The 27,070-nt window shown below is 40.2% G+C and overlaps 1 protein-coding gene across 2 annotated transcripts; it reads right to left on the minus strand.

Annotated features, from left to right (window-relative positions):
• Window positions 1-416: 416 nt before the first annotated feature.
• On the minus strand, window positions 417-27,070 carry lmo1 (LIM domain only 1). 2 transcript variants are annotated; one of them, XM_039796023.1, is made up of 4 exons: window positions 26,274-27,043; window positions 11,028-11,241; window positions 2,259-2,384; window positions 417-927 (listed from the first exon to the last, which is right to left on the minus strand). In XM_039796023.1, the coding sequence occupies exons 1-4, from the start codon at window positions 26,293-26,295 to the stop codon at window positions 822-824; spliced, it is 468 nt and encodes a 155-aa protein (XP_039651957.1). In that variant the 5' UTR covers window positions 26,296-27,043; the 3' UTR covers window positions 417-821. The 2 variants fall into 2 exon arrangements, with proteins under 2 accessions (XP_039651957.1, XP_039651958.1); XM_039796024.1 differs by lacking the exons at window positions 417-927; window positions 2,259-2,384 and adding an exon at window positions 6,845-10,299 and having other exon boundaries at window positions 26,274-27,070.

A 27,070-nucleotide genomic window follows, 5' to 3' on the forward strand; every position in this document is an offset into this window, starting at 1 on the left:
GCATTTATTTTCTCTCTAATTTATTTGCTTTTGCATTTAATTTCCAGGCCAATTCACCCTTATAATCAGATGGCAATTAGTGAAGCATGAATCACGGAGAGCAGCTGAGCTTAACTCACTCCCTTTCATGACACCTGCACGCTCACAACAACACAGTTTGAAGAAGCATTCTTTTATTCCAAATAAAATCTTATGTAGTTCATTTTAAACAGCATTTCTAATTCCATCAGAACTGTGTAAAATGTAATAAAACTTGTTTTGTTGCATCATGTTGCGAAGAAGGACTTCAAATATATTATCTCTTGCAAAGCTTTTTATAGCTTTGCCGTTTTTTTGGAGACATAATTACATATCGGCACCTGGGCCGACCTCCTCCGACAACTTTGGTTTTGGTACAAGAGAAAAAACTCACTATGAACATTTAAGAATCTTTAATTCACACTAGTAATAAAATTGCATTACATTTCATAAAATAAATGTTCCAGTTTATATATACAGAGAAAACAGACTGTACATACCCTCCAATGAACCATTTCTAAAAGGAAAATAAAACCAACCGGAAACAAATTTCACAAAACATACAAGCAATACAGTGCTCAGCTAAGCAGGCACAACTGTACATCAAAATTTGTAACTGCTCAGTGTTGGGGTGTGGGAGGGGCAAAAAGTTGAACATTTACAATAGAGTCCTAAGGGACTGATAAAGGGGTCTTAAAAAGTATTGCAGGCAAGCAGACAGACGCTTGTCTTTTCCAAGTGCAGCAGAACATCCATCTCGTGTGTAAAGTGTGGAGCCGATTGTTGCTGCCACAAGGTTCCAACTATTGAACCTGTGTCTCAAAGCTCCCATTCAGCTGGCCCTCCTCATAGTCCATTTGACACAAAATCATGTTGTTTTTTAGGAAAAACTTGTCCCCCACGCAAAACCTGTTGGCAGAGAAAAACAAAGGCAGAACTGTTAAAAACACAAAGATGATTACTGTTGGAATTATGACGGTGTGTGTGTGTGTGTGTGTATTGACTGGCACTGCAGGTAGGCCTAATGATGATTCTGTTTGATTGCACACATTTGGTCGAGATGTTCTACGTGACGCATGCTGACACTGTGCCTTGTCAAAGCCTGTTTTGATGGTCATCATAAATGTGTGGCTTCAAATAAAAGTGGATTAAAACCCTATCATTTCAAAGCAAACAGGCACGAGCCCTGGCACCCGATGAAAGGAAGGCCAACTCCCTGGACCTTGCAAAAAGGCAGTGGCACCACGGGAGTTTCCAATCAAACTCTGCCATTGGGTTAGCTTTTTCACACACCAGTTTGGAACCAGTGCTTGAGAATGTTTTTTCCTCTGAAGTATCAGAGTCAATTGAAGAGGGAAAATAACATGTAACAGCCTGCCCTACTGATGTTCTTCTGTGTGCCACTGTTTGTTTGTGTGACACAGTGGAGACAGCTCCATAATGTGACTGAAGGACAGTGAAGATAAGAATATAGCCGAGCTAGCTTGGCTTTAGTAATGAGCCAGGCTGGTAAAACAGTCACGGCCAATACTGTGCCAGATGAGACATGGCTTCATGTCTGCCAGCTGAGAAGAGAGACTGCAGTCATAATTCCCTTACAGCAGGTGTTCACTATGGTAACTGAATCTGGCCTGCAGAAGGTTAATGGGCTTTTGCTGTGTGGAGGAACAGGGTCACAGCACCCCTGACAAGCATGCAAAGGACGTTCTGCTCCCAGAGTGGTGCCATTACTGACAGTATATTAATGGGGAAAAGCAATATTTGGGTATGTCATATTCTATGTGTATCATACCATAGGCTTTGTGCTCTCTCCAATTTCATAATAGATCCTAAGGAAACACCATTTCACACCTGTGTCCGTTATCCAGCAACACACCTCTGGAGGTTGTAGTTCCTATACCTCCTTGCACGCATAAGAGCAAAAGCTAATTTTACATCCCTGTGGCTTAAAACATGTACAGGGCTAGCCAACAAAAAAAGGACAAGCTGCTGGAAGTGTGTCACAATAGGAAATTAGCAGAGCATTACAAATGCAATACAGCAACCTTTTATTTTTACAACACAGGAAGACAATCCACAACTTAGTTTTTTCAGTTGTTCAGTGGTATGTAATAATATAATAAGACCTTAAGAGAGCCTTTTCAACATCTTCTAATATTTAGACTATTGGCCATTTTAACACCCCATTCATGTTTTTTTTTTTAAAAGCGATGTTGTTCAGTTATAATCCCCGTTCTTACCTCTGGTTACAAAGCTGACAGGCAAAACAGTCCAAATGATAAACATTATCTCTGGCTCTCATCACCATTTCAAAGGCTGGGATCAGTTTACTGCAGGCTGCGCAGTTCCCCGTTGTACCAAAGAGCCTGAAAGACAGAGAGCACAGATAGAGATTAACCCACCTTCCCTTTACCTTGATGCAATAAAAAAGCAAACAAAAACGTACTGACGGCAAGAACAATAGCAGAAAAATGCTGCAATGGGAAGAAAAAGAGGGCAAAATTGAAACACGTCGAATATAATGCACAAAGCTTTCTTGGCACCCACTTGGTATTTTTGTTAATGAGAGTTACAAACATAGATCTTAATTCTTGGCTAATGATCTAATTAAAATGATCACATGGTTTTAATCTCCTTCTTCAAAGAATGTCCCCTCTTGCACGTTACAAACGCAATGAGAACAAGTCTGAAGCAAACCATTTGAATTGTTGAAAGTTTTCTTCTTTCATAGCTAAAATACCTAATGAGTCTATATCCAACCAAAGCCAGCTGGATTTTTACACAAGAGGCTACGTTCTATAATTTAGTCATAAGTTGAAAAGATTTCTGTCACAAGGATTCAGGCTCAATCTGTTCTCTCTCTTTCTCTGCTTCCCTCTTCTATTCAAAGAGGAGCCTGAGACAGTGATGGGAGATGTAACCTTGAAGAGTTAACTAAATGTTTCACAGTGAACAGACTCACTGCTCAAACCTCGCTGCTGCCGGTTTAGGCTTATTCGATAGGAGCCAAATGATAAAGGTCACAAACACAGCAAGTAGGCACTGGTGTCGATCTTTTTTCTCCTCAAACTAAAAGGAACCTCAAATGCTTTTCCAAGTCACATTTGCATTTACATTTTTCCAAGCACCTGCCCCTATGTTTAATTTGGAGATTCGGAAACCCAGATAGATTTATATATTCTGCAGCGTAGGACCGTTCACTGCTTTGCAAGAGGGGATAAGGCAACAGCAGATTGTCATTCCAACAGATTGTTAAACACTTTCCCCCCAAACTTGTAGGAGCTCAGACAGAAGAGTCACAGTGTTGATATTCTGCTTCTGCTAGTCCCATTCAGTTGCTTTCACCTTGTTAAAGAAAACGTCTATCCAGCAGCCCTGCTTCTAATTAGGGGCCACTGCCCAAGAGGAGCCCGGAGAGACAGAAACGGAGGGAAAGAGGCTGTTATGTTCCATGAGAGGGATTCACATGGCGTTAAACAGAGACATTTTTACAACTGTTTTAGTAAAACACTGCATGTTCTCATACAGTGCACATCTGCCACCAACGGGGCACTCTGTAACACAAAGATGATGTTGTTTTTTTTTTTTTACTTTTTTTTTTCTTTCCAAATTCTCACACATTTAGTATTAATCCAAAAATTGACCAAATATCAGTGCTCCAGTGCTCCTAGTTTTCATTACAGTATATAGGTTTTCCTGGCCTGATTTCTTGGTTTTGTAACATGATGAAATGAATGCTAATTATTTCCCCTTTTGCTTACAATTCACAAAAACATTGTCCCCTTAAGATTCAAGCCACTGCCTCACACCTCCTGTGCCATCATGACAGTTGAGTGGCAGGCTCTGCTCTATGTTTAACACCACACCTGAGCTTTATACTGGACTGAAGGGTCACACACTGATGTCTATTGCTCTCCCTCAGGGAGCCGACATTATAAGAGAGCCTAGAAAGCCTCGGCCACTTACAGAGTCTGACATGCACACACCTATAACAGCTCGTATGATTATTCTAACCCTTCTCCATTACACCCCGCTGGGCTGTGGACATGGTGCTGACTTGATACATACAGGTTGTGAAGACGCCTGGTGGGGAAGCCCAGCTTGCTGCCGACACTTCACTGAAGGCAGCGTGCGACACCTGTGGCTAGTTTTTACCTGTCAGCTACATCTATATTCTCTACAAACCTATGATTTAACTACTGTGGGTATATTCTCCTTTATTATGCAACACAAATATGTTTTTTTAAGATCACTTTTCTGCAGAGCTGTTTGCAACCCCAGCTCCTGTACTGCATTGTAACTGTAATATCAGAAATACAGGCTACTTTGATTGACTTTGAAGACTTATTTTTATAAAGCTGGAAGAATAAAAACAATACTACTAAAACACCTTTCCATTTGCTTTGCAAATATACTAAAGGCTTTCAGCAAAAAGAAACAGATTGGATTAGTTATGTACCCTCCCTTGTTTTTGAAAAAGGTTGAGACATTTTAAAGGTCTACCAATATTACACATCAAATTAGATGTACTTGTTATGCTGATTACTACTCAGCTTGTAAAAGCAGTTGTATAATGTTGTCTTCTGTGACTCTGTAGAGGCTTTGTCAAGTCTGAGAAAATAACCCTGGAGACTACAAATCTATAAAAAAAAGCCCCACCCTCCCTGGTAAACACCCACATCTTTCAAACTCCACACCCCCAGTTTGATAACGGTGACAACATCATCACACTAAGTAGTAGACCCCATAATGAGGCGTAAACACAGCGCAGGTTTTTCAAGAGCCACAAGCAAGGTTGTAGTAGTGGAAATGAACGTGTATTGAATATAGCATTTCGTTGTCTTTGTACTTTTACTCTGCACAATGACAATAAAGTTGAATCTAATCTATAGGCTTGTATGTAAATAAAACCTGAAACAAAACTATAAGACACTAAAATGAAGCGATTAGGCTGGTATTAAGTGGACGGACAATTGTGGTTGAACGTGGTATCATGACTTTGCGTAAACATACACACCAACTTTCTTAAGCCAAGTGGCGTGTTATCTGTACGCATTTTGAGCTATCTGCGTGTATGTCTACGCTGTATACAGCGGGCGTAAACATACACGCAACTTCGCATGTTGTCGCCGTCTTGCCGTGTTATCGCGAGAAGAAAGCTACGGTTGGGTTTAGGAAAAGAAAAACGGGGTTGGCTTTAGTAAAAGAAGAAAGCGACGGTTGAGTTTAGGAAAAGAAAAAAAAAATAGAAAATGGAGTTGGCTTTAAGGAAATGCCACATGCGGGACACAATCCCCACTCTCCTGGGTGAAAGTCATGCGTTTTACCCATCCGCCAACCCAACCCAACCCAACCCAACCCAACCCAACCCAACCAACCAACCTCCCCTATGCGGATTCTCACCATTTCATACTACTCGCTACGGCGTAAATTCACATGGAATCGCAAGGTAATGTAAGTCAATGGAGGACAAACGGCGTTGATAAACACACTAAAAAGCGAGTATGCGTCTTGATAACACGCCAATAATGGCATACGAATTGGCGTGTCATACATATGCCATTTCATGAGATCAGTCTGTGTGGTTTGTGTTTACCTAATTTGAATTTGAACTTAACCAATCATGAACTGTAAAATCACTACAGACTGCATCTAGACTTTGCTTTGTTTTGCATGCATGCATTTCACTGCATTTACCTCAGTATTAACATCCAGATGAACACCATCTCCACCTCCACCTGCTCCACTCTGCTGGACCTGCACTCTCTCTATTCTGTATATGATTCTGCAATAGCACAGAAAGGCTTCACACCTTCTAGGTGTAAGTGCAGTAAAAATGAAGCTACAGGACCGTGGCATGTTCTCCTAAATGACACTGATCTCTCCAAATAGTCTTCAAATCGTGAAGAGATCCACTTCTTCCATGCTAACCTGATTTCCCTATCTGCTTTGTTATTTACTATCACAGGCAGATATTTGGCACAGAAAAAAAATCTTCCATCTTCACCATAAAATTAAGAGTTGGACTGTAAAAAAGTGTCTCATTTACACAGTTCTTCAGCCAACAATTGATGTTTCTGGGTTATAACTTAGTATAAACATATGGCTTAATTAGGCTCCTCATGCTAAGAGGAGATTTAAGCCTGAGAGAACTGTTCGAACACATTACACTCTTCTCTTTTTGCTCCTGTGAAGCTAAAGGCAACCAGAGTTGAACCATCGCTGAAGCAGTCTCATGAGTAACAGCTGAAGTGGAGCTGCATATAGCAAGCAATGAATGTTTTACACCAAAACATGATCTAGAGGCAAATGTAAAGGTCAAGGGATTTGATGTCAGCTGAGATAATAAAACATATTACCACAAAATTGAAGAAGTGACACAAAGTAAAATAGATACACATTGTTTATGGCCATTCAAGCATTAGGTCCATTGAAACATCTATAGGGATAATGTCATCTATACAAGCCAAGGATTTCCAATTAGCCAATAAAGACCATACATTGTGTATATACATACACAAGAAAACTATGTTCATACACTTGCCTCCGTTTTTTTTCTTTAAACTTGATTTGCCTCACAGTGCTGAAACAGTGCCTTCATAAATTGTGGATTACCTTTGAAAAAAAAAAAACATTCATTCATTTCATTTACAATAGATATTTTTGTTTGAATAGACTACTTTCTGCTGAATTCCCACGTATTGTTCTGACACATGTCCTGTATTGTAGGAGTGCAGTGGCTCATGCACTTCAATTTCCCTGGTCATTTGGATTAAATAAATACATTTTCTCAAAAGGACAGTGAAAAGAAATTCAACATCAACACAGTTTTTTAGCATTTCTATTTGAATAGTGTGAATGGTGAGTTTCTGGAAAATATGAGAGTCTTGTTCAGAGCTGCTCGTAGTAAACTGAGCCTGTCAGGTTTTGTTGATCAATCATCAGCATTGCAACAGGGTTTGAAGCACAAAAGTCATCTTTTAAAATGGGCACTTCTGTGGTTCATTTAAATGGATTAGAAGGTTAGAAGTGCTGATTTAGATTGCTCCCCACAACCTGTGAGACATTCTGGCAAGGATTTCTGAACGGCATAATCCAGTGTAAAGTGAAAGCAGGCTAGCTATTTATTTTTAGAATTCATGTCAAAATTCATCATCTTTGTTCAGATATTATATGACCCTTTTTATAGTAAATTATATTTAGAAGGGCTGCAACATGGTAACTAAAGTAGTATAGTAAAAATGTAATTTCCCCACCCCAAGGTGACAACATCTGATGTCATGTCATGTCTTATTTGACCAACAGTCCATGACATTCAGTTTACTATCATACATGACAAAGCAAAGCAGCAAATTCTTATATTTGAGAGGCTAAAATTAGAAAATATTTTTGCTGGAAATATGACTTAAAACTATTAATTGATCATCATAATTTAATTTTGTGTTGATCAGCTAATTGATTAATTGACAAACTGTTTCAGCTCTAAGAGTTAGTTAGTGATAGCAGTATTTACTTCAGAAACTGCTGCATTATATGACAACATATATTGCTGCCTAATGCTTCTTACAATTGTTCGGCACAGGATGTAAAGAGCTGACATGAAAAGTCTTATTGATTATTTACAGACGTTCAAATGAGCTACCAAAATTAATGATTCATACTTTGTTGAAAAGAACTTAAAATGAAAATGCAACTATTAATATAATAAGTATATAATATGATCTAAGCTGCACTAATGATAGTATTAATCCATTTACTAAAGCTTCAAATTGGAGACAGAGGGATGACAGACTTAATAATTAAATATCTGGCAAGTCTAACATAACTGACCATTGGAGGTCAGTACGTTCATGAAATATATATTAAAATACTATTCATAGTACGTCAACATTTAAAGGAGAACTGCCATACTCCGTACTCCTTAAAAGAGCTCGTATTTAAATCACAAAAAATTTATCATTCTGTGCTGATGTGGGTTGTTGGTAGCAGAGTTGTATAGCAGGAATGCAAAGAAGCTGGGCTCTCCTCTCTCTGTTATTGAGTTATTACAATCACTCTTTAGAAAAAAGAGGGCCTTCTTTAGGTCTTTCAATTGCTGCTTTGCTAACTTCAAACCCTTAAAGCTCCTACAGTGCATCATCTGCCTCTCTGTGTCGCTTCCCTCAGATTGGGCTGTGGCTCTTGAAGTTTTTTACCTGTTCTTTGAGCTCTGTGAGACTTCCCAGCCTGCTCGAAGTAAGTCAGATTTCATAAAAGGGAAAGCTGTTAATGCATGCATCGCATGTTCTGACCCTCTCCAACAGTTGCGTCTTTTTGAAAGTGTAAACCTTTCTGTTCAGATTTATCTTGCCCAGAGAGGAAGAGCAATTGCTTTACTTACTAAAGTAGTAAGGAGAAGACAACGAAGAAGATTTGAAAACTAGTCACATCCAGATGGAGCTATCATCTTCCCCCTGCTATTTCACCGGTTCGTGGATAACTTATGGATGTTCATTATCTTGAAACCGTTTTCCTCTTACAGTTAATTATACCCCATTTTGATAAGTGGGTGACTATTATGTCCGCTCTAATATATGAAATAGAGGATTAAATGATTTCAGGCTTCAAGTCCTGATGATCACACCATGACTAGATTGTCAACCCTCTGGTGAAGTCATGCGATCATGGGCCCCAGACATAAACTTAACGCCTAATTAATCTATTATTCTCATTTCTAATGAAAAAGTGTGGCCAAGTTGATAAAAAACACTCCCTTGATACCGGAAAGTGAACGTCAGGGATATTAGAAACTGAACTTTTTGTTGGTGCAATGGTTTGGAGGGCAGAGGGAATACTGTTTAAGGTATGTGTGTATTTTTGTGTTTGTGTGTTAGTGTAAGATTCAGGAAAGCGTGAGTGCATTCAATAAGTTGCTAATGCCACTGAAGGACAACCACAGATGGAGCTCCTATAATAATTAATGTGAGCATGGCAGGGATCCAAACTGGGAAATAACCAAAGTGTGTTTGATCCACCTGCTTTTCTTTAATGAAGTGCAGGAGGCTAATTCAGTGCACAGATTTAACTTTATTACTGCAGGTGAGTGGAGCCTTCGTCTTACTACACAGAAAAGAAGGAATGAAAAGGAAACTGGTACCGAATGGAGACTGCATCACCTACTTTCAAATACTCTGGTCTCTTTAACTGCCTCTTCTCTACACGCAAGGCAAGGTTTTTAATTTGTTCCATAATAGAATTCATCTCAAGCATCTCTAGCCATTAAGTGTTCTGCATTTGTCGCAGGCTGAAGAGCAGGCGAGTGGGATGGATTTCATTAGGCAATCCGGGGCAACAGAGGAGCACACTCCTCTTTCCTTTTTATTCTTATTTTAGTATGCCTAACTCTTGATTTCATATGTCATTCCCAGTTTTTTATCCCGTCTCTGACCTCTACATCTTGCTGGTCTAATGTGCGAGAAAGCTTTTCCTTCTCCCTTCACAGTGCCAGTTAGGCACTTATGGCTTGGGGGTGGGGGTTGCTGTCCTTTCAGCAGATGTATTTTACCAAGTGAAACTCTGAGCTTCATCATTTTTGCCTTCTCTTGGTCATTTGCCCATTTATTATTACCTCATCTGCACCATCTGCCCCTTCTGGGGGCAACATCAGGTCTTAGTGGACCTCTCACTGCATCTTAAAAGCATTAACTGTGGGTGGGAACTGATGGATGGTAATGGCCCATCTCAACGTAACGTCCCTAAGCGCTTCTCAAGTGGGCTGCGGTCTTCTTCCAGGTCAGAGAAAGAGCTGAGATGTAGGTAAAATGTCATAAAGATCCATGAGTGAGGTAGGATGAAATCCCAGTTGATTAAGGTTCTATGTGGTTTGGATTTTTAGAAGTGATACAAAATGATGGCTGCTGTTTTGGATGTTTTTAAATTAGAATAATGAACTGTGTGGGGTAGCGATATGTATCAGTATCAGTATCAGTGAAGGAAGTGGAGAAAGGGAAAGGGGGAGGACAGTGCAGGACAGGGAGTTTTAAGAGGGGGGGCCTAGGGCACCAGCATCCCTAAGTTGGCCCCTGGGGGATTCCCTCTCAGATAAATGGTAGGATCTCATTGGGAATGTGACTTAACGCCCAGGAAATGGTCATGTTTAATTAAACAAGCAGATGGCAGGGGCATCTGAAGGGGGGGTATAGAGCCAAAGACACTGATGAAGCAACAAGCCTGCCGGGAGGTTTCTCACAGCCTACAGCTCTGGTACAACAGAGAGCCAGTCTACTCCACGACAGAAGTCTTCTGTGTTGATGCAAACAAAGATAAAAAGATACAAATATTTTAGAAAAACACAGCAACAAACCTGTTGGTTTAAACTTGCTTGCTTAATGGGCATACATCTTATTGGTAGCAGTGAGATTTTGATGTTGATGGAAGCATATGTTATTATAGGTTGAGCCACTTGATACAGTAGCACCCAATGTCTTCAAAATTCAACAATTGCGATGGCCAGATGTTAGTATCTTATGGAAACAACCTATTGTAAATGACAACCAAGTGTAACCCACTGCTTATTTTATATGTGACTATGCATTTTTATTCTAGATGCAGTGATACAAAAATGTCATGATAGCATGACTCATGTTTTGATGCCTGCAAGAGTAAAAAAAAGGAGACGCACTATTCCTAAAATGCCCCAAATGTTCTTTTTTTCTGCCAGTGCAATATGCTTGTGTTGGAGCATACCAAAATTACTTTCTGCTATATGCATGCTGTAAAAGAATATGACAACAAACGCTCTACATGTAAGGTTTTACTGTGATGCAGTTCTAACACTGAGGAATATTTGCATGATTTAGATTTTAGCTGATTGAAACACACACTTAGAAACCAAAGCAAACGTTACCAGGAGATAAAAAAAACAACAACAAAAAAAACCTTTGTGATTCTTTCATGTCACAGAGCTTTTGAAAAGCATGGCATTTGTGTTTGTTGTTGAGTGGAGAGAGGTGATTGTGTGTCTTTCTTGCCTCAGGTAGTCCCTGCGACAGAGGATGAGGTTGGCTTTCGTATAGAGGGTGGAGCCCACCTCCCCCAGGCGGCAGTCACAGCAGGCACATTTGAGACAGTCCTCATGCCAGTATTTGTCCAGGGCCTTGAGCAGGTAGCGGTCTTTAATCTTGCGATTGCAGCCAGCACACCCCTTCTGTTTCCCTTTGGGCTGGACGGAGAGCATTGGCACACCTGTAATGATAAGGAGACAAACAGCCATGCGTGATTTACGGCCCAGGAACACGAGTGACTTTTCATGTTCTCTTTTTGATAAGCTGGCTGCTTCTCGAGGCGTCTAAGCCTAGCCACAGTACGCTGCCTACCTGCTTCATATGCATTAAAGAAAACATTCTTCCATGTAGATAGGCACACAGGTCACATTGGACTACAAAGCCCTGACTTACTTGTTCCACTAAGAACATGCTGTAATACAAAAGTAACATGATCACTTGCAGCAGGTTTCAGAGGAAGGGGCATGTCCTATATATGTCTGAGGATAAAAGACACAGTTTATTTTGTTTACAGTGGTATTTACAGGGAGCTGTGTAGTACGTTAGTTACCTGCCATTTCATCAAAGCCCATTTCACTCAACTGTCTACAGCTGTAAAAGCTCCTCATGGGCTTTGTTTGGTATAGATTAACATTAACCTTTTAAAAAGCCTCTGACCACAAAAACGTTGCTACCAGACCCCAGTGAGATATGTTATGGCCTAAGTGCCTTTTAGCATACACTCACTCTCTGTGTTTCAAACACACACACACACACGCAAACCACAAACACAGTGTTCCTCCCCCAAACCTTACCCCCTTTTTTCTTTTTTTAATTTTTTTTTTTTTTTTTTTCCCCCCCCCCCCCCCCTCCTTTTCCCCACTTTTTTTTTCTTTTCCTCCCCCCCCCTTCTTTCTTTTTTTTTTCTTTTTTTTTCCCCCAAAAAAAAAAAAAAAAATAAATAATAAAAAAAACAAAAATCTATGTGTGGTTGACATTTGTGTTTGGACTAAAAGCCCCCCTCAGGCCACTGCTGGTACAGAGGCAGGGGCGCGCAGCTCCCCTCTGTAGCACTAACAGGTCTGCCACAGCTGAAAGCACAAGACAACAGCTCTTAAGACACTCTCTCACACACTGAGCTATTGATCCATCTAAAAGAACACACAGTGGACGCCACTTGCCACTCTACTTTCAAAACACATTTCTCTCTCTCTCTCTTTCTCTCTCTCTCTCTTTCTCTCTCTCTCTCTAAAAAAAAGATCGGACACTCTGCATCACAGGGGGTTAGGGCAGCATTTTGTATGTGTATCTATAAAGGCCCATTTAAAGTTACACTGAGTTTTATACGAAATGTCACTGTTTCACTGTTGCACTTTAGAGATGTGCACAGGTAAATTTTTTCCAGACCAGATGAAAGTTTTTATTTTCATTTCATTAGCAGGAAAGTATGCACAAATGAGAGTGTAATGTTAAGTGTGAATGAGGTCATTCTGTAGTTAGAGCTGCCATTTAACAGTAACTTCGGTGGTTTGCTCAGTGATAAACAACCTCGGCTGGTAACAAGGGACTGCTTCACTCTGAGCACTGTTTTTCTCTGCTGAGCTTGTCAAGTTCGTTCTCCTCCACAAAAACCTTATACCACTTTTCAAAGGACTTCTTTGGAATAGGAAAGCATATTTTCTCTCTCTATCTTTCTGTCTCTCTCACATGTGCAGACACATATCTGCACACCTAAATTGACTCACAAAGTACCTTATTGGATCCAGATTTGCTCTGCACTTTTTGGCCATCCACACATCAATAATGCTATGAATGTAATATAATTAGCATTTCCCCTTTTAAAAAAGAGGTGAAAGAAATAGGAGAGCTTGTTAGTCAAATTTATGGCTTTGGTTTATATGTCAGTAAGTGCTCTGGTGGTGTTGAGCCATCTTATTTCTTTATCAGAAGTGGAAAGGAGAGGCTAATTGGTCCGGTGCTGGTGATGGGAGCCATCAATTAGTGTTCTGCCTGCCCTCCAGCTCCCTCACCTCCCTACCTCTCTAAAACAGGCCCCTTGAAGCTGGCACATTAGGATCACAAAGCCTGCTATAAATACCAATGTTCAGTGTAAATGAAGCTAAAAAGCTTCAAATTCAAGCCACACTGGCTAACGGCGGACTCTTCTACCTGCATTTCATGGCTTGTTAGGGGAGCTCTCTGCAGGTATGCCAACAGTGCTCGCCTGACAGACTTCTACAGAACTAAAAACAGCCTTAATGAGGAGAAAGAAAATGCCTGTGTGTGTGTGTGTGTGTGTGTGTGTGTGTGTGCCTGCCTGTGTACTGTGTATGTACAGTATGTGTGCTTCAGAGCTTTTGCAAAGAAAAAGAAAGGAGTTGATTTGCCTTTTATGACACCTAATTAGTTATTCTACTCAAAATCTTTGCTTTAAATAAGAGAACTAATTATACAAAAAGGTCGTTCCTCTACCTCCAGAGAACTACTCCTAATTGGTTGAGACCACCACCCGCCACACACTCCTTAAACATATAATGTGTGTGTTTTACATCATGTTTGAAAAGGCCAAAGCTTAACCTATCCTGGATTTACTGTATGCTGCTCACCCCCTCTATTGGATGCACACTTTGTTTAAAACTCTGCTCAGCATCATCAAAGTGACAACACTGTTTGCAGTGAGTCTGACACTCCTCAGTCCTTCTGGCTGTAAGAGAGATGTCTCAATGGAGGAATGCCTAATGTCTGCCGTGTAACCAGTATGCACATTCAACTGATGCCTCTTTCTTGAAGCCATTGCACGGAACAAACATGAGTTTGATGTCTTCTACCAAAGCAGCCTCTGGAAAGAACAGATTTAATAGTAGTGTGGCAAGCACTAGCTCAAACCTACTAAACAAAGAGCAGTGACAGAAAAAAAACGAGTGTGTAAAGTAAATGTCTTTTCAATTCCCTTAATGCCACGAGACATTTTCTTGCACCTGTCACCACTCCCGGCGCTATGTGAAACTGTGGAGTAGAACAGAACCTCCCATGCTTTCCACCTCCCAGAAAGAAAAGCTGCATTATGAAAGAAAGCAGCAGACTAGGAGGCAGCTTCTACTTAATCCAATCCATTTAACAGATACAAGTGCCACTGACCTTCCAGTGTCATTTGATGTCACCAAAAGCATGCCTCTCCACATCACGATTAATTCTCCAACAAGGGATGCATTTTACCCATCAAAGTGGAGAGACAGCACTTGCCCTGCCAAATATTCTTCCTGAGAGGGAATTTAATTTGCCATTAGTACAGTGTGCAAAGGCCTGTCATCTCTCCCTTCTACCATCCATCTACTTTCTTTAAGATTGTATCTTTCAAGAATATGTACAGTTAGTTTTTCTCAGCCCAAGCTGTCTGTCAGAGCATGTATTTTCTATTATAGAGATAGCATCCAATTTCTATGTTACCCCATTTAGACTTCGGTCTTAACAGCTATCAAAAAATCACATCAGTCCGCTAAACCTTTTTAATATATTTAAGGTTTTAAAAGAAAGTATGCAGTTTGGAGCACTCAAGGAGATGTTTGAAATTAGAGAAATGCACTTATTACATAGACGTGGCAAGAGCCACATTTCCTCAGACTGGACCAGAGTGTGTGAAAAAAAGATGATTTTCCCCCTTTTTTTATCATTACCACTAAAATGTTTGGTGCCTAACAAGTTAGCAGGTGCTTGTAGGTCATACTGCATATTTTATATATATATTGAATCGTTCGAAATAAAGATCTCATATCATATCATACAGTAATGTAACTAAAAGAAGATTGGTTATTGCCTTGTCATCAACTGCAGAATGAAATAATAAAAACCATAATAATAAATCACATCACTTGCTAAATTCTACGCTGCCAAGGATACTGTCTCTGTATTTGTGCTTTCTCTCGTATTAAATATATTTTACTGTACGTAGGGCTGCAGTTAGCAATTGTTTTTATTCTTGATTAATCTGCTGATTATCTGGATTCTTCAATTATTCGCTTTTTCTATAAATGTTGTAAATAAGAGAAAATGTCCTGTTATATTTCCCGCAGCCAAAGGAGGTCTATTTAGCTAGCTTGTTTTATTTGACAATCCATAACCTAAAAATTTTCAAATGGCAAAAATGATTCATCAATTATCAAAATAGTTGTGGATTTAATTTCTGTTAATCGATAAATCAACTAATTGTTGCAGCTCTACCCATCACAATAAGGCGTTGTCTTCACATTACTTGTTTTGTCCCACCAACAGTAAAAATCTAAATATATTCAGTTTACAAAGATATAAAACAAAGCAGACAAAAGGCTTGTTCGAGATGAGCCAGGCCTGCACAGAATCGATCACCAGCGATTGCCGCCCAATGCATGCTGGTTAGATTTGTGTCCGACTTGATCCCGACTTGTTCTGACGTCATGCACTCGTGGGCAACGATAACCTCACGAGATCAAGGTGGTCACAGATCTGAGACGCAGGCAGCGCAGTTGCTTTTCACCGACTGCAAGACCCAGGCGGACCCAGGGCATGCTGGGAAACGCCGGCTTCTCAGCTAATCTAACAGCTGATTGGTTCAGAATCGACTCAACATGATGATGTTTTATATAGACTTTTTATTGATTTTGAATTGGAGGGTTTTAATTGCTGTTTGTCTGATGTCTTATTCTGTACAGAACACATGTAGTGTGGCTGATAGTTATGTTTAGAAGTCAGAGAGACTAAATCCGTTCAGATTACGGATCATCTACAGTGTGTTGTTAATTAAAATCAGCAACAGATCGCATGTAGAGCATTTTGAGAGCTACTCTGTCATAATTAAAACAACTGGAGACAGTGTACAAGTTGATATATGGGTCTGATAACATTTTATTAAATCGGAATAGGACCACAGTGTTTCTGTGACTTCCTGTTCAGCCTGAAGGCTGCTGGAATCGGCTGGAAACTGTCCGACTTGACAGCGGATTTTTGTCACCGCCCCCGGCTGCTGTCGCCTGCCCTCGTCCACTTTACAGGCGAGGCGCAGTTCATCTCGAACGAGCCTAATGCTAACATCTGAGGACTGATTAATCACCAAATCATCATCAAAGCAGTTGCCAAATAATTTTAATGTTGATCAATTGACTAATCAATTTATTGACGGATCATTTCAGTTCTAGTTTAAAGTGCATACCACACAATTGTAGAAAACGTAACTCCACATTTGAGGTATCCTTCACTACACTACTACACACATGATCCCAATGGAACAGCTGCTCTCACCGGCACTCAGCCTTAATGGCAGCAGGGACAGTTACATCTGATTCTGTGTTTTGTTAAATGTCTTTTGATCAATTAAAAGCACTGACGCCATGGTGTGATGCAGACTTTGCTGGTTCATGGGGAGGTAAAGGATCTTGATGAGAATCACTCAGCCTTCCTGACACATAGGGAGGGAGGTGGGCTTTCAAGAAGGATGGAGCTGGCCCTGGGTGGGCCTCCTCTCAGGGGCCCCTATAATTCCAACTCCCAGCTGCAGCGAATAAGAGAGTGTTAGCCACCAGTGTGGTGAATACACACACTGGGATGCTCAGGGAAATTAGATACTTCATTACCAAATGATTGCATTTAACTGAAACAAGTGCATTTGTCATCCTCATCATCATCATCATCATCATCACTTGATTCAAAGCTCTCCTGCACAACCAGACATTATTGGCCTACGTCTATAAACTGCAGCATGAAGTTCCCAAACCACTATACGTCAACCCTGCATGACTGAATGAATCATCTAAAGAAATCTGAAAATCTAAATTATATTATATAATTACAGGAAGAACAATATAGGACAAACTCTTTTCTTTTTCTCCACCACTGTAAATGCCGTGGCTATGACAATCCCAAATAAAATGTGTCCCTAGGCCAAGGTGTCTGCCACTAAGGTTAATGGGGATCTCATGCAGATGTCTTGCCATTGTGTGCATGAATCAGCCCCTTTCATTCAGCTCCCGTCATTGCTGTAATTGAGCCCATGGACACGTTTCTCTATTGCCAAGACAAAATACAAGACATCTGGTAATAACATCAGCTGGAATACACATGCCAGTTGAAAGCTGATTCAGACTGATTTATGTATTCTGAATGATAAGCAAAATAAACACCACTGATTCATTGTGTGATTCATGTTTCTGTCCTTAGTTGGAGCATATGCAAGGAGTAAAAGAAAAGATATGCATGAACACACACTCACATGGAGACACACACTCTCTCAAATTAGGTAGTTTCTTACAAGGCCCAAGTCAATATTACATTTCATACTGACTGTGTTTTTTTCGTATAGCTCGCTGTGAGAGCCTTCTATGTTACTGTACGGTATGCTACATTTCCAGATGGTTGTGTATGAATGCTGGGGTCTGTGAGGTGATTTCTGGGACTGTATGCATGCTATGATTATGACATAATTAACACCCACAGTAAGTGGGAGAGAGAGCAGACAGGGCTGGTGTGGATGAGGAGGGGACTGCTCATTAACAAGATGCACTCTCTCAAACTTTGCAGCTTGCTGTGGCTAATAAGCCCCGGTGAAACGGAGCCCAGCCGTCCCTTGCATTGACCCTGGCACTGCCCAGGATAAGGGAGGGTTTTGTCTCCTGGAATAATTGCTCTTTTCACATATTACAAGTGTCCTGACCCCCACGGTCGGCAGCCACTTTCCCAACCATAATTACTCCTGATCCGCTCCAAATGAGTCAGCCGCATTAGGGCTGCAATAACACTGGCCCAGCTTCAAGCGCGGCATGGGGAGTCTCAGCAGAGCAGCCTGGAACAGGACTGCCTTTTCTCCCAGCCTACGGTCATTTCCATCACGTCAGAGGTGCATTTCTTACACTTGAAGTCAGCATGAAGGCCCTGGGCCCTTTTCTGAGGCTTACAGAAGGCATTGTTAGCTCCTGGTGCTCACTACTCACTGTGGTTTGGCACCAGACTCCATCCCAATTAACGGAAAACTTCATTAGGGTGTTTTTTTCCACACTTTTCAGCCCCCTATTATTTTTAATTTATTCACATGGGGTTAATTAAAAGAAATGTATCACAGAGATATGCAACAGCTTTCTAATTAAATTCATTGCGGCTTTTTTTAAAGACATGAAACTGGCAGAGTTTCCAAATTATTACAGAAGTCGCAGAAACACTTGGTTGCTCAGTAGTAGGGTGAGATTAGAGCTCTGCAAGGTAAGCTGTCAACAGCATAGATGGAGTGAGAGAGGGTGCGATAGGGCTAGAAAATGAGTGTCAGGGAGTAAAATGAATGAGGAGGAGGAGAAGAGACAACAGACCCCAAATAAACCCATGAGAGCTCTTAAAGAGGAAGGATGTCTGAGTGTTGACACAGCAAAAATATTTGGTATTGCATCCAGCCAATCAAATGTGGGCATAGTGGTGTTGGGTTGTTCCTCTGAGGTGTTTAGTTCTTGAAATCTGCTATTTTACCATTTTTCATTAAGTGCAAGCTGTCAATAACCAAGAAGGTGAATGCATTTTCATTTTCAATCCTCATACAGTAGATTAGGAGCGAGTTCAACAGATATTCAGTATGAGATTGAATAAAGAAAAAGCAAATCTATTCTCAAACTATATAGCCTACTTTTAAACTTTGATAGACAAGGCATCTTGTGTGCCACTTTGTGATTCCTGGCAAAAAAACATTAACTAAAGAAATCAAACCATTAGACCTGCCAAAGCCACCTTCCGGCATCCGGAACAGAATAATGCACAAACACTTTTAGTCCACATTAAAAATGCATTTGGAGATTTTAAATGTAGCCCTCTAAAGTTTGTGTCACTCATGAGGTCAGGAAGTGATGTACAAAATCCTCCACACTCCCCAGCAATTACTGCAAATATATTATTTCAAAGGATATGCCAGGAGACAGGTGTGCCATTCAGGGTCCTCAGTGTGTCGAAAATGGAGGGGAAGAAGGAACACCATACTGTGGTGCACTGTGTGAGGCTCTTTAATCTTGAATAATGCAAATTCCCCACAGGGGGCAGTTATTTGGCAGCTCTGGCCTCTAATGTCATTCAAGCGCCTACTCCCACACCTGATGGGGTAAATAATGAGGGAGGTTGGTTGGGTTTAGTTAGGGAAGAGATCTTCATGAAGATTGGGTGGGATGGTAAACTCATGTAGAACAGCCTGTCCTAAATCTCCCAAGAGCAGAATATTGTAGATGACGTTTGATGTTTCATTATGAAGATGGCTTGCTTTTAATGAATTCCTTTAACACTTTTATATTACTTCATCATATAAAGACCAGGCCTTTTGGCTAAAGGAGTCATTATTGTTACTGGCTTAAATCAAATGACAATTAAACTAGAGTGACGGGGTCCAAGGTCTTCAGTTAATGTTGGTTCAGTGGGAATGTGTGTGTGGATGGTGACTGTCATTTGCCTAGCATAGTTAAGCACTGATTAAATCAGCAACTTCAATATCCCAAACCTAATCGTCTAGTTTTAAGAGGGAAACAACTACCCCCCTTTAATCACAGATTTTAATTAGCTATTCAAGATTTTATTTACTGAAGGTCATCCAATATGAGATGAATTTCCAGTAAGTTGGCTCTTATTTAAGTGAAGGCACCCCAGGCTTTTCTATTTACTAACAAGATAGCTGTACAATCTTAATAAAGTGTAAATACTCCATCCTCCTCTATTTCTCTGGATTTGTGTACTAAAAAACAGCTAGGAGGCTTTTATAAATGCGTGTGGTATTTGTTTTTTTTGCAAAAAAAAGCCAAGTAAAGGTCATTTTAAGTTGGATTTAAACCACTTATTGTATGTAAATGGCAAGGTATAGGACAACAAAATACCTGTTGTCCAGTAACATTAAAACAACTTATGGTTTAACTGCTGTAAAGTTTACGTGTTATTGCACTGTATGGCATTTTCATCCTCTGACTGGGAACCTGCAATCCCAGAAGATTGGAAAATGGATCCGAAATGAGAAAAGAAACTCATAATATATCTGTGTGTGATGATGCAACAAAGATCAGAAAGCTCTAACTTAAGCCAAAGGTACTTTTTAACACTCAACCTGCAGAAAACTGAATACTGCAATGGGAATATCACAAAGTGGTGTTTGAAAGATTTTTACAGTGAAACAAGACTCTAAGTATAAAAGCCCCGCTAGCAGCCCCTAGAGGCAGTGCTGCTCCTTACACCCACATGAACAAAGTGTTTTACTGACCAGTCAACACTGTCATCCTCAGAGCCACACACTCACACAGGCAGGGCCAAAAACAAATGAAAAAAACTCAGCAACAACGATCAGGGCATTGGCAAATTAGAAATATGGCATTGGCAAGAAAACCTGCTGGCACTGACTGGTGTGTGCACTATAGAGAGAACACACCAGGCCAGTTCATATAGCTGAACTATATTATTACAACAATACTGTATTGTATTTCTGCAGGTTACCCCACAACATAGACTAGTGCTAATCAAACCAATCAACACCTTAAATTAACACAACCTACAAGCACATGAACGTATGTGAAAATTGTCAACTGCTGCTCTCAGACCGCTCCACATGTTTGCCTTTAATTGTGAAAAACTGATGAAACACTATAAAAACACTATAATTTTCATAGAACACATTTTACACATGTCCACACCACAAAATCCTGCACCGGTTACATGTGGCTTCCTACTCCCATCAGAACAAACACTCACATACGCACTAGAGCTAGACCAATAAATCGCTTATTGGCTCACTGCAGATATATCAATTAAAAATGCCAAAGTAGGTTTGAGGTCATGTAGAAACAGCACCTTCATTACATACATTAGTTTGTCCACCAGAGAGCACCTGACACCTGTATTCTTCAACTGTAAAATGTCCTGCTCTGTATGTATCTAAGTCACAATTATATACAGTATAAAGAATCCGTATTGGTCAATACAGGTTTCTTTCTCGCAATATATCTTTCTCCTAATATATATATAAATAAATCGGTCAGGCTATAATACACAAAAACAAACAGCCCTGGCTTTCATTCAAACAATTATGCATCAATGGAGTATTTCAGAAGGGATTAAACAAGACCTGCACTGAATGAATAATAAATAAAGTAAATCTTTTTGCTTTAAGACACAAGAACGCATTAAAAGACATCAGTGCAATTATGATTTTAGATTCAGTTCATGCATGAATAATGCACCATAGTAATAAAATAAACATCAACAATCATGTTTCTTCTGGGTCTAAAATCCTATCCAAAAATGTAATTCATGCCGTATGTGTTTGATTTCCACTGAGGCTTAACTGTACAAAATGCTTACGTTGCCTTAGAGTGTAACAAGTGACATGTTGTTTTATTACTGCAGGTAGAATATGAAGGTTTCTCTTCAGTAGCATTTTCTGGGCATTCTGACATTTGTACTCAGCTGCCTAAGAACTATAGCTGGTGACATTGTAGTTTTGACATGTGCTCATCTCAAGAAATTTGCTGCATGTCATTCCCCTTTCCCATCTTCCCCGTCTTCTTTACTAAGCCTATGGTGACAGAATAAAAGGAGAAATTATTTTCCAGGGAGCAAATAGTAGGCTTAACAGAGTGCATCAGAATGCCAAACAAGTCAGAACAGAGAGCGCACAATAGGTAAACAAATGAATAAATAACTTTATGTGAAAACAACTGATGAGATGTTGCAGTAGGTGCTCGGGCGTGTGTTTGTAGAGGCATCAATGTATGAATACTTTTTTTTTTTTTCTCCACATCAACATTAGTGTAGCCAACAGCTTGAGAGGGTCAGCTTTGCAGTGACAAGTAGCAGTGACACCTGCTTCCAACAGGTTCAAACAGATGAATAACTGACAATATATGGTGGTTCATTGTCAATAAAGCTGGATTACATGTTGTTGATAAATATAATAATATTTTTATGCCGGCTCAACTATGGATAGGTTATTGTTTTTTGGGGCTTTTCCGTCTTTAATTGATAGGACAGCTAGGTGAGAAAGGGGAGAGAGAGGGGGAAGACATGCAAGAAATCGTCCCAGGTCAGACTCAAACCCTGGACCTCTGCGTCGATGCAAAAGCCTCTCAGTATATGTCCACCTGCTCGACCCACTGAGCCAACCCGGCCACATTGTGTGTTTTTTTTTGCCAGCGAGAATAGCTTTGTGCCTGTGCAACATCAACATTACTTCTGTGCATGTCTGCATTTGTCTCAGAGCTCGCGATAAGACATTGGGTTTCTCCAAGGTGGTTTAAAGTAACGATTTATCTCAACTTGTCAGCAGATTTGTGGATTTTGTAAAAGGTTTCATTGTAACATTTGGACTGATGTGCGTATGCCCTTGCGGCTTCGAGTTTCTTATTTGTTCATATCATTTTCAATGTGGCATCTTTATCTCTGCAACCTTCACTATTCTCACACACGACTCAACAATATACCAGAAATTCTTCATGTCATTGAAAAACTCATTTAGGGTGAATAAAAGGGTCAGACAACAGGGATCGTCCGTTCCCTGTGATGCATGTGGTAGACAGATCTTGTCGTGAGAATTTGTGTGATAACATGGCTAGCATGTGGTGTCTGGCAATAATAAAAGGGATGCTCTTAAGTGCATAATTGAGTTTGTGTGCCACACTGATGAGTGCAGCCATTTACATCAAAGGCAGGTAGGCGCGCTTGCTAACACGTGTCTTAAGTCTCAATTCAGTCCCTTTGAATTCCACTAAGATTATGGAAAATGATACACAACTCGAGTACTCGTATATGTGAAACGATCAGGGCTGATAGGGATCTAGAGGTTTAGTGGTGACAGACGAAATTGTCTCCAGTGAAGAATTCTGCATTTGTAATATCAGAAACAGATTAGACGGAATTGAACACTCACAGTTGAAATGGTATAAATGGGATTTTGTGTTAAATAATTAGAATAGCTTTAAAATAATGCATTGACATGTTGCATGTCAATGCATAGTGTTGATCATGCTAATATCAAATCTGTATCAGAGAAGATTCATACTGTATGTTTTGGTACCATTTTGTTATGTTTATGCTAATAAAAAAAATAGATTTTCCTATATTCATTTGTGCACAGCTTACACTCCTTACTGTTTAAAACACCACACAACTGCTCCCTTTGACTATCTATGTTTACAACAAAATTGGAAAAGTACTGCAAAGGCGATGCAGGTGCCTGTAATAAAGCTTTTTAAAAGAAACTGTAGGGACTAAGAAATATCAAACGAGGGCCCAGAGCACAAAAACCAGACGTAATTTTAATATTTGAAATGGGCAAGTTTAATTTTGAAGTAAGAGCAAACCAATAAGCTGAGAAAATAGCAAATACAGGGGAGCAAATTGCATTCCTTTGGAAAAGTGAAAAGACTTAAGGAACATATAAAAGTAATCTCCAACTGGAAATTAGAAATCAACCCTCAGAAACCAAATAATAGAAAAGAAATATTACTGTCCACTTTCTAAATCAATATCGCTACGAGACAGTATTGCCATGGTAACACCGGTAAAGAATGAAGCAATTCTTATTATTTCAAAATAAAAATCGGAGCCTGAAGCTCAAGTTTTATTACAGCAGCCGACAGATCACCAGTCTGCATTCATCTGAAGCGTTGCTTTTCAATCACATGCTTTATGAATGTACAAATTTCACTGGACAGGATGATAACAGGGTCATAAATTAACAAGCAAAGGTAACCAGAAATGTATCAGTAGTTGTAGGACATTTCTTCTGCTTAGGTCTGCAAACAGTATACAGTAGTTGTGTTAATGTTCAGCAAAAATATGCCTACAGTCAGTGACCACTTGCTTCTCCTGCAGTTAGTGCAAAGAAGGAGAGAAAATGGCTGAGTTGCTTTTTCCTCTCAAATTAGACGCAAATTGGAACCTTCGTATCATAGGGTGAAATAAAATGTTGACACAGAATTGGTACATTTGTTGCTATTCATTACTTACTATGACCTGCATATTAGGTTATTTCACAGAGCAGTGGCTGTATTCCTTTTACAGTCCTGCTCTGTGCTTTCTGACTCACTGCTTTACCAGAAAGTGTATATTATGAGTTAATGACTGCATCATCTGAGAGCATGATGATAACTTTACGATGTGCATGTAACCTGTAACAGGCAGGACAGATAATATGGGCAGGCAGCTACATACAACATGAAACTTATATAAAAATATAGATCGATATTTTGAAAAACGGTTTGTAACAGGCAGATTTTCTCAATGGGGCTGATATAAGGGGTCACGTATATGAATTTCTGGTTATTGCTTTTGTTGCACAAATTGTTGCAGACTTTTCAAAAAGAAGTCAGAGTTAAAAAAAAAAAAAAAATAACAGTATGCCAAACAAACAGCAGCATTACTTTGTTGCCAACCAGTATGGCAGGCTTTAAACACGAGACCAGACACACTGAAGATCTGTTTCATGGGCCACATAATTAAGGACTGAAATATGAACACCTAAGCAGCACGCACAAACACACACGGGCATAATAGTGAATCAATCAAGAGAAACAGACAGTAATACACATACACCCATGTGGCCTCCCAAAACACTGATCCACACCTCCCTCTCCACATATGCACACGTTTATTTGTGCAGGCACTTAGTGGATACATTAGACAAGAAGGTTGAATTGACAAGCATATAACTTTAGAGCCAATAAACGCTAAGAGGCACCGCAATGAAAGAGACCAGATCCAAGCAGTTCTGTTGACAACCTGGCCAAAATGCTGGAGCTGCTGGTCGGGCCCAGCAAATAAAGGGTGAAGCTTTTAGGCAATGAGCAGCAGGTGATCTCAGCTTTTCTGCAAGTCCTAATGCTCCTAAAAGCCACTCTCCCTGGTTCTGTAATTGGGCATCAGTAGTTAATGTAGTATTGACTGCATTACATGCTCCTGTGCATCCTTTCCCACTAATGCCATTTGCATCACCTTGTACATTTACCATATTGCTTAGCCAATAACTGTTAAAAGCAATCTGAATCATGAATCATATAGGGAACTTTTAGCTAGACAGACATCCAAAGGAGACAATTTACAGTTGAGTTAATTTGGGTACATTTGCAGCACAACATGGATTCAGCCAGACAGACCAATTTATGTCTCTGCCGCAATCCTTTTATTGGTTTTTAGATGTGTAAGTGAAAGGATGCTCTGCTAAGAGATATGAAATATCCATTTTCAAACATAAATAATGGGTTACAAATGCATCCATTACTTTTGGAGGGAGGAGGAACCCTAGATAAACTCAAATGTGCAAAGGCTATATAGCCTGCCGTATACTTTGAGAAATAACAAACACAAATATGTGTTTTAAGGTTAGTGGAGGTTATCATTGTGCATGTCAGCATGTGGTCAGCAAAACACTCTTAAAAAAAGAAAAAAACATCAGAGAATAACTTCATCGCAAACCACATAAAGCCTTCAGTACTGTAGCTATATATCTATATATAGTCTGCATTTGAATATTATCATCATGTTATATAAAAATATTGAAATGCACACACTGAGTATCATTTAGGCCTGAATGTGATAAATACACTGCACATCTCAGTTTAATCCAAAATGGGACGTCATTAGAGGCGAGTTTGATTTAAATTAAAATTAATTAGATTGCCTCACCCATTAACCTAAATACATTGAAATAGATAAGTAATGCAAGTAGGCCTATTTGGATGGGAAGTGAGTGAACGTTGCACGGCGCTATCCATAATTTGCAATCAAGTTAAAAGCACTCTGCTGTCATCTCCCATCCCGTGGTGATGTCAAAGGCTGCCTCGCTAACTTCACAGACGCAAAAAGCACTTAGAGGAGGAAAGAAAAGAGGATCCACATGCACTGCAGCGTCTGTGGAGTATATCCTCAAACTCTAGGTTAGGCTACATATCAAAACGCTACAAATCGACAAATCTGCTCTAGATAAACATGCAACTCTCTTCAGAACTAAACTGCAGTTTGGCAGTGGCAGGCTATTTGTGCAAGTGCCATCTCAACTTCATGGTAGAGAAAGCAGCCACAGTATTTAGGGTTCTTGGCGAAAACACGGAGCCTGATCGTGCCTAAATGGGGTTGAAAAAGCCAATATAAAGCAGAGGCTGTGGGTGCGTAGGGTCCGGGGCGACGGGAAACACTTCACGTGTAAAATGTCAGTAGTTTGCCGTGTTACTGCCCAGGTTATAGCATCATACGGTCGGAGATGTTACTCACCCTCTTCCTTGTCCAACACCATCGTCCTGAGGAACGAGGAGTCCTTCCCCGGGCGATCCGTCCTCGGCTCCAGCAGGATGCACCGCTCGGTCTGCTCGGAGCTGCTCCTGGAAATGGCTTTGAAACGCGCGGCTGACTAGACTACGCCTCGATAAACCAAAACCCTGGAAAGATGAATTGTCGTCTGCACGTTTGTTTTTTTTCCCCTCCTCCTATCAATAATAATTCATACACGGAATACGGTGAGATACGCGGCGAGATCCCCCTATCCGGACTGAACTGTAATGCAAATAAAGAGCGATCAAACAGCGTTGGTTGCTCTTGATAAATTCCATGCGAATAAAAAGACAAAACAATGAAAAGCGATATAAATCTAGTGTCGCCTATCTGTAACTGTGCATACACGGACGGATCAGACGCTCAGACTGAACGGCTGAGCTCTCCTTCGCTGTTAATATTCTCTCTTTCTCGTTCTCATTTGCTCCGAAACAGCAACTATATTCAAACAAATCCAATTGCAAATCTGACAACTGCTGAAAGCAAACTCACGCCGCCTCTCTCCCAGTTTATGTGCCGCGCTCGCCTCTGCTGCTACTGAATAAATGCGCGCAGTTTCCAGAGACCCTCGGATTCCCCTGTTAATTAAATCAATTCATTATGCTCAGATCTGATTAGCAGCCCTTCCCCCCTCTTTGAATCAATTATTCAATACACAAACATAATTGCTTGTGCCAGAGGTGTCTAAGTATTAGCTTATTTAACTCCAAGGACACTAATTACCCCTAGGGCAAGGGAAC

Source organism: Perca fluviatilis, chromosome 3 (genome assembly GCF_010015445.1).
Source record: "Perca fluviatilis chromosome 3, GENO_Pfluv_1.0, whole genome shotgun sequence".
In the NCBI taxonomy this organism is placed as follows: Eukaryota; Metazoa; Chordata; class Actinopteri; order Perciformes; family Percidae; genus Perca; species Perca fluviatilis.

Bases quoted from the DNA above. Each gene is read 5' to 3' on its own strand.
- lmo1 (XM_039796023.1), bottom strand. From the start codon at position 26,295: ATGGTGTTGGACAAGGAAGAGG. The intron at 11,242-26,273 runs GTGAGTAACATC...TTATCATTACAG, and splicing joins GGTGTTGGACAAGGAAGAGG to GTGTGCCAATGCTCTCCGTC. The intron at 928-2,258 runs GTAAGAACGGGG...CTCTGCCAACAG, and splicing joins TGTCAGCTTTGTAACCAGAG to GTTTTGCGTGGGGGACAAGT.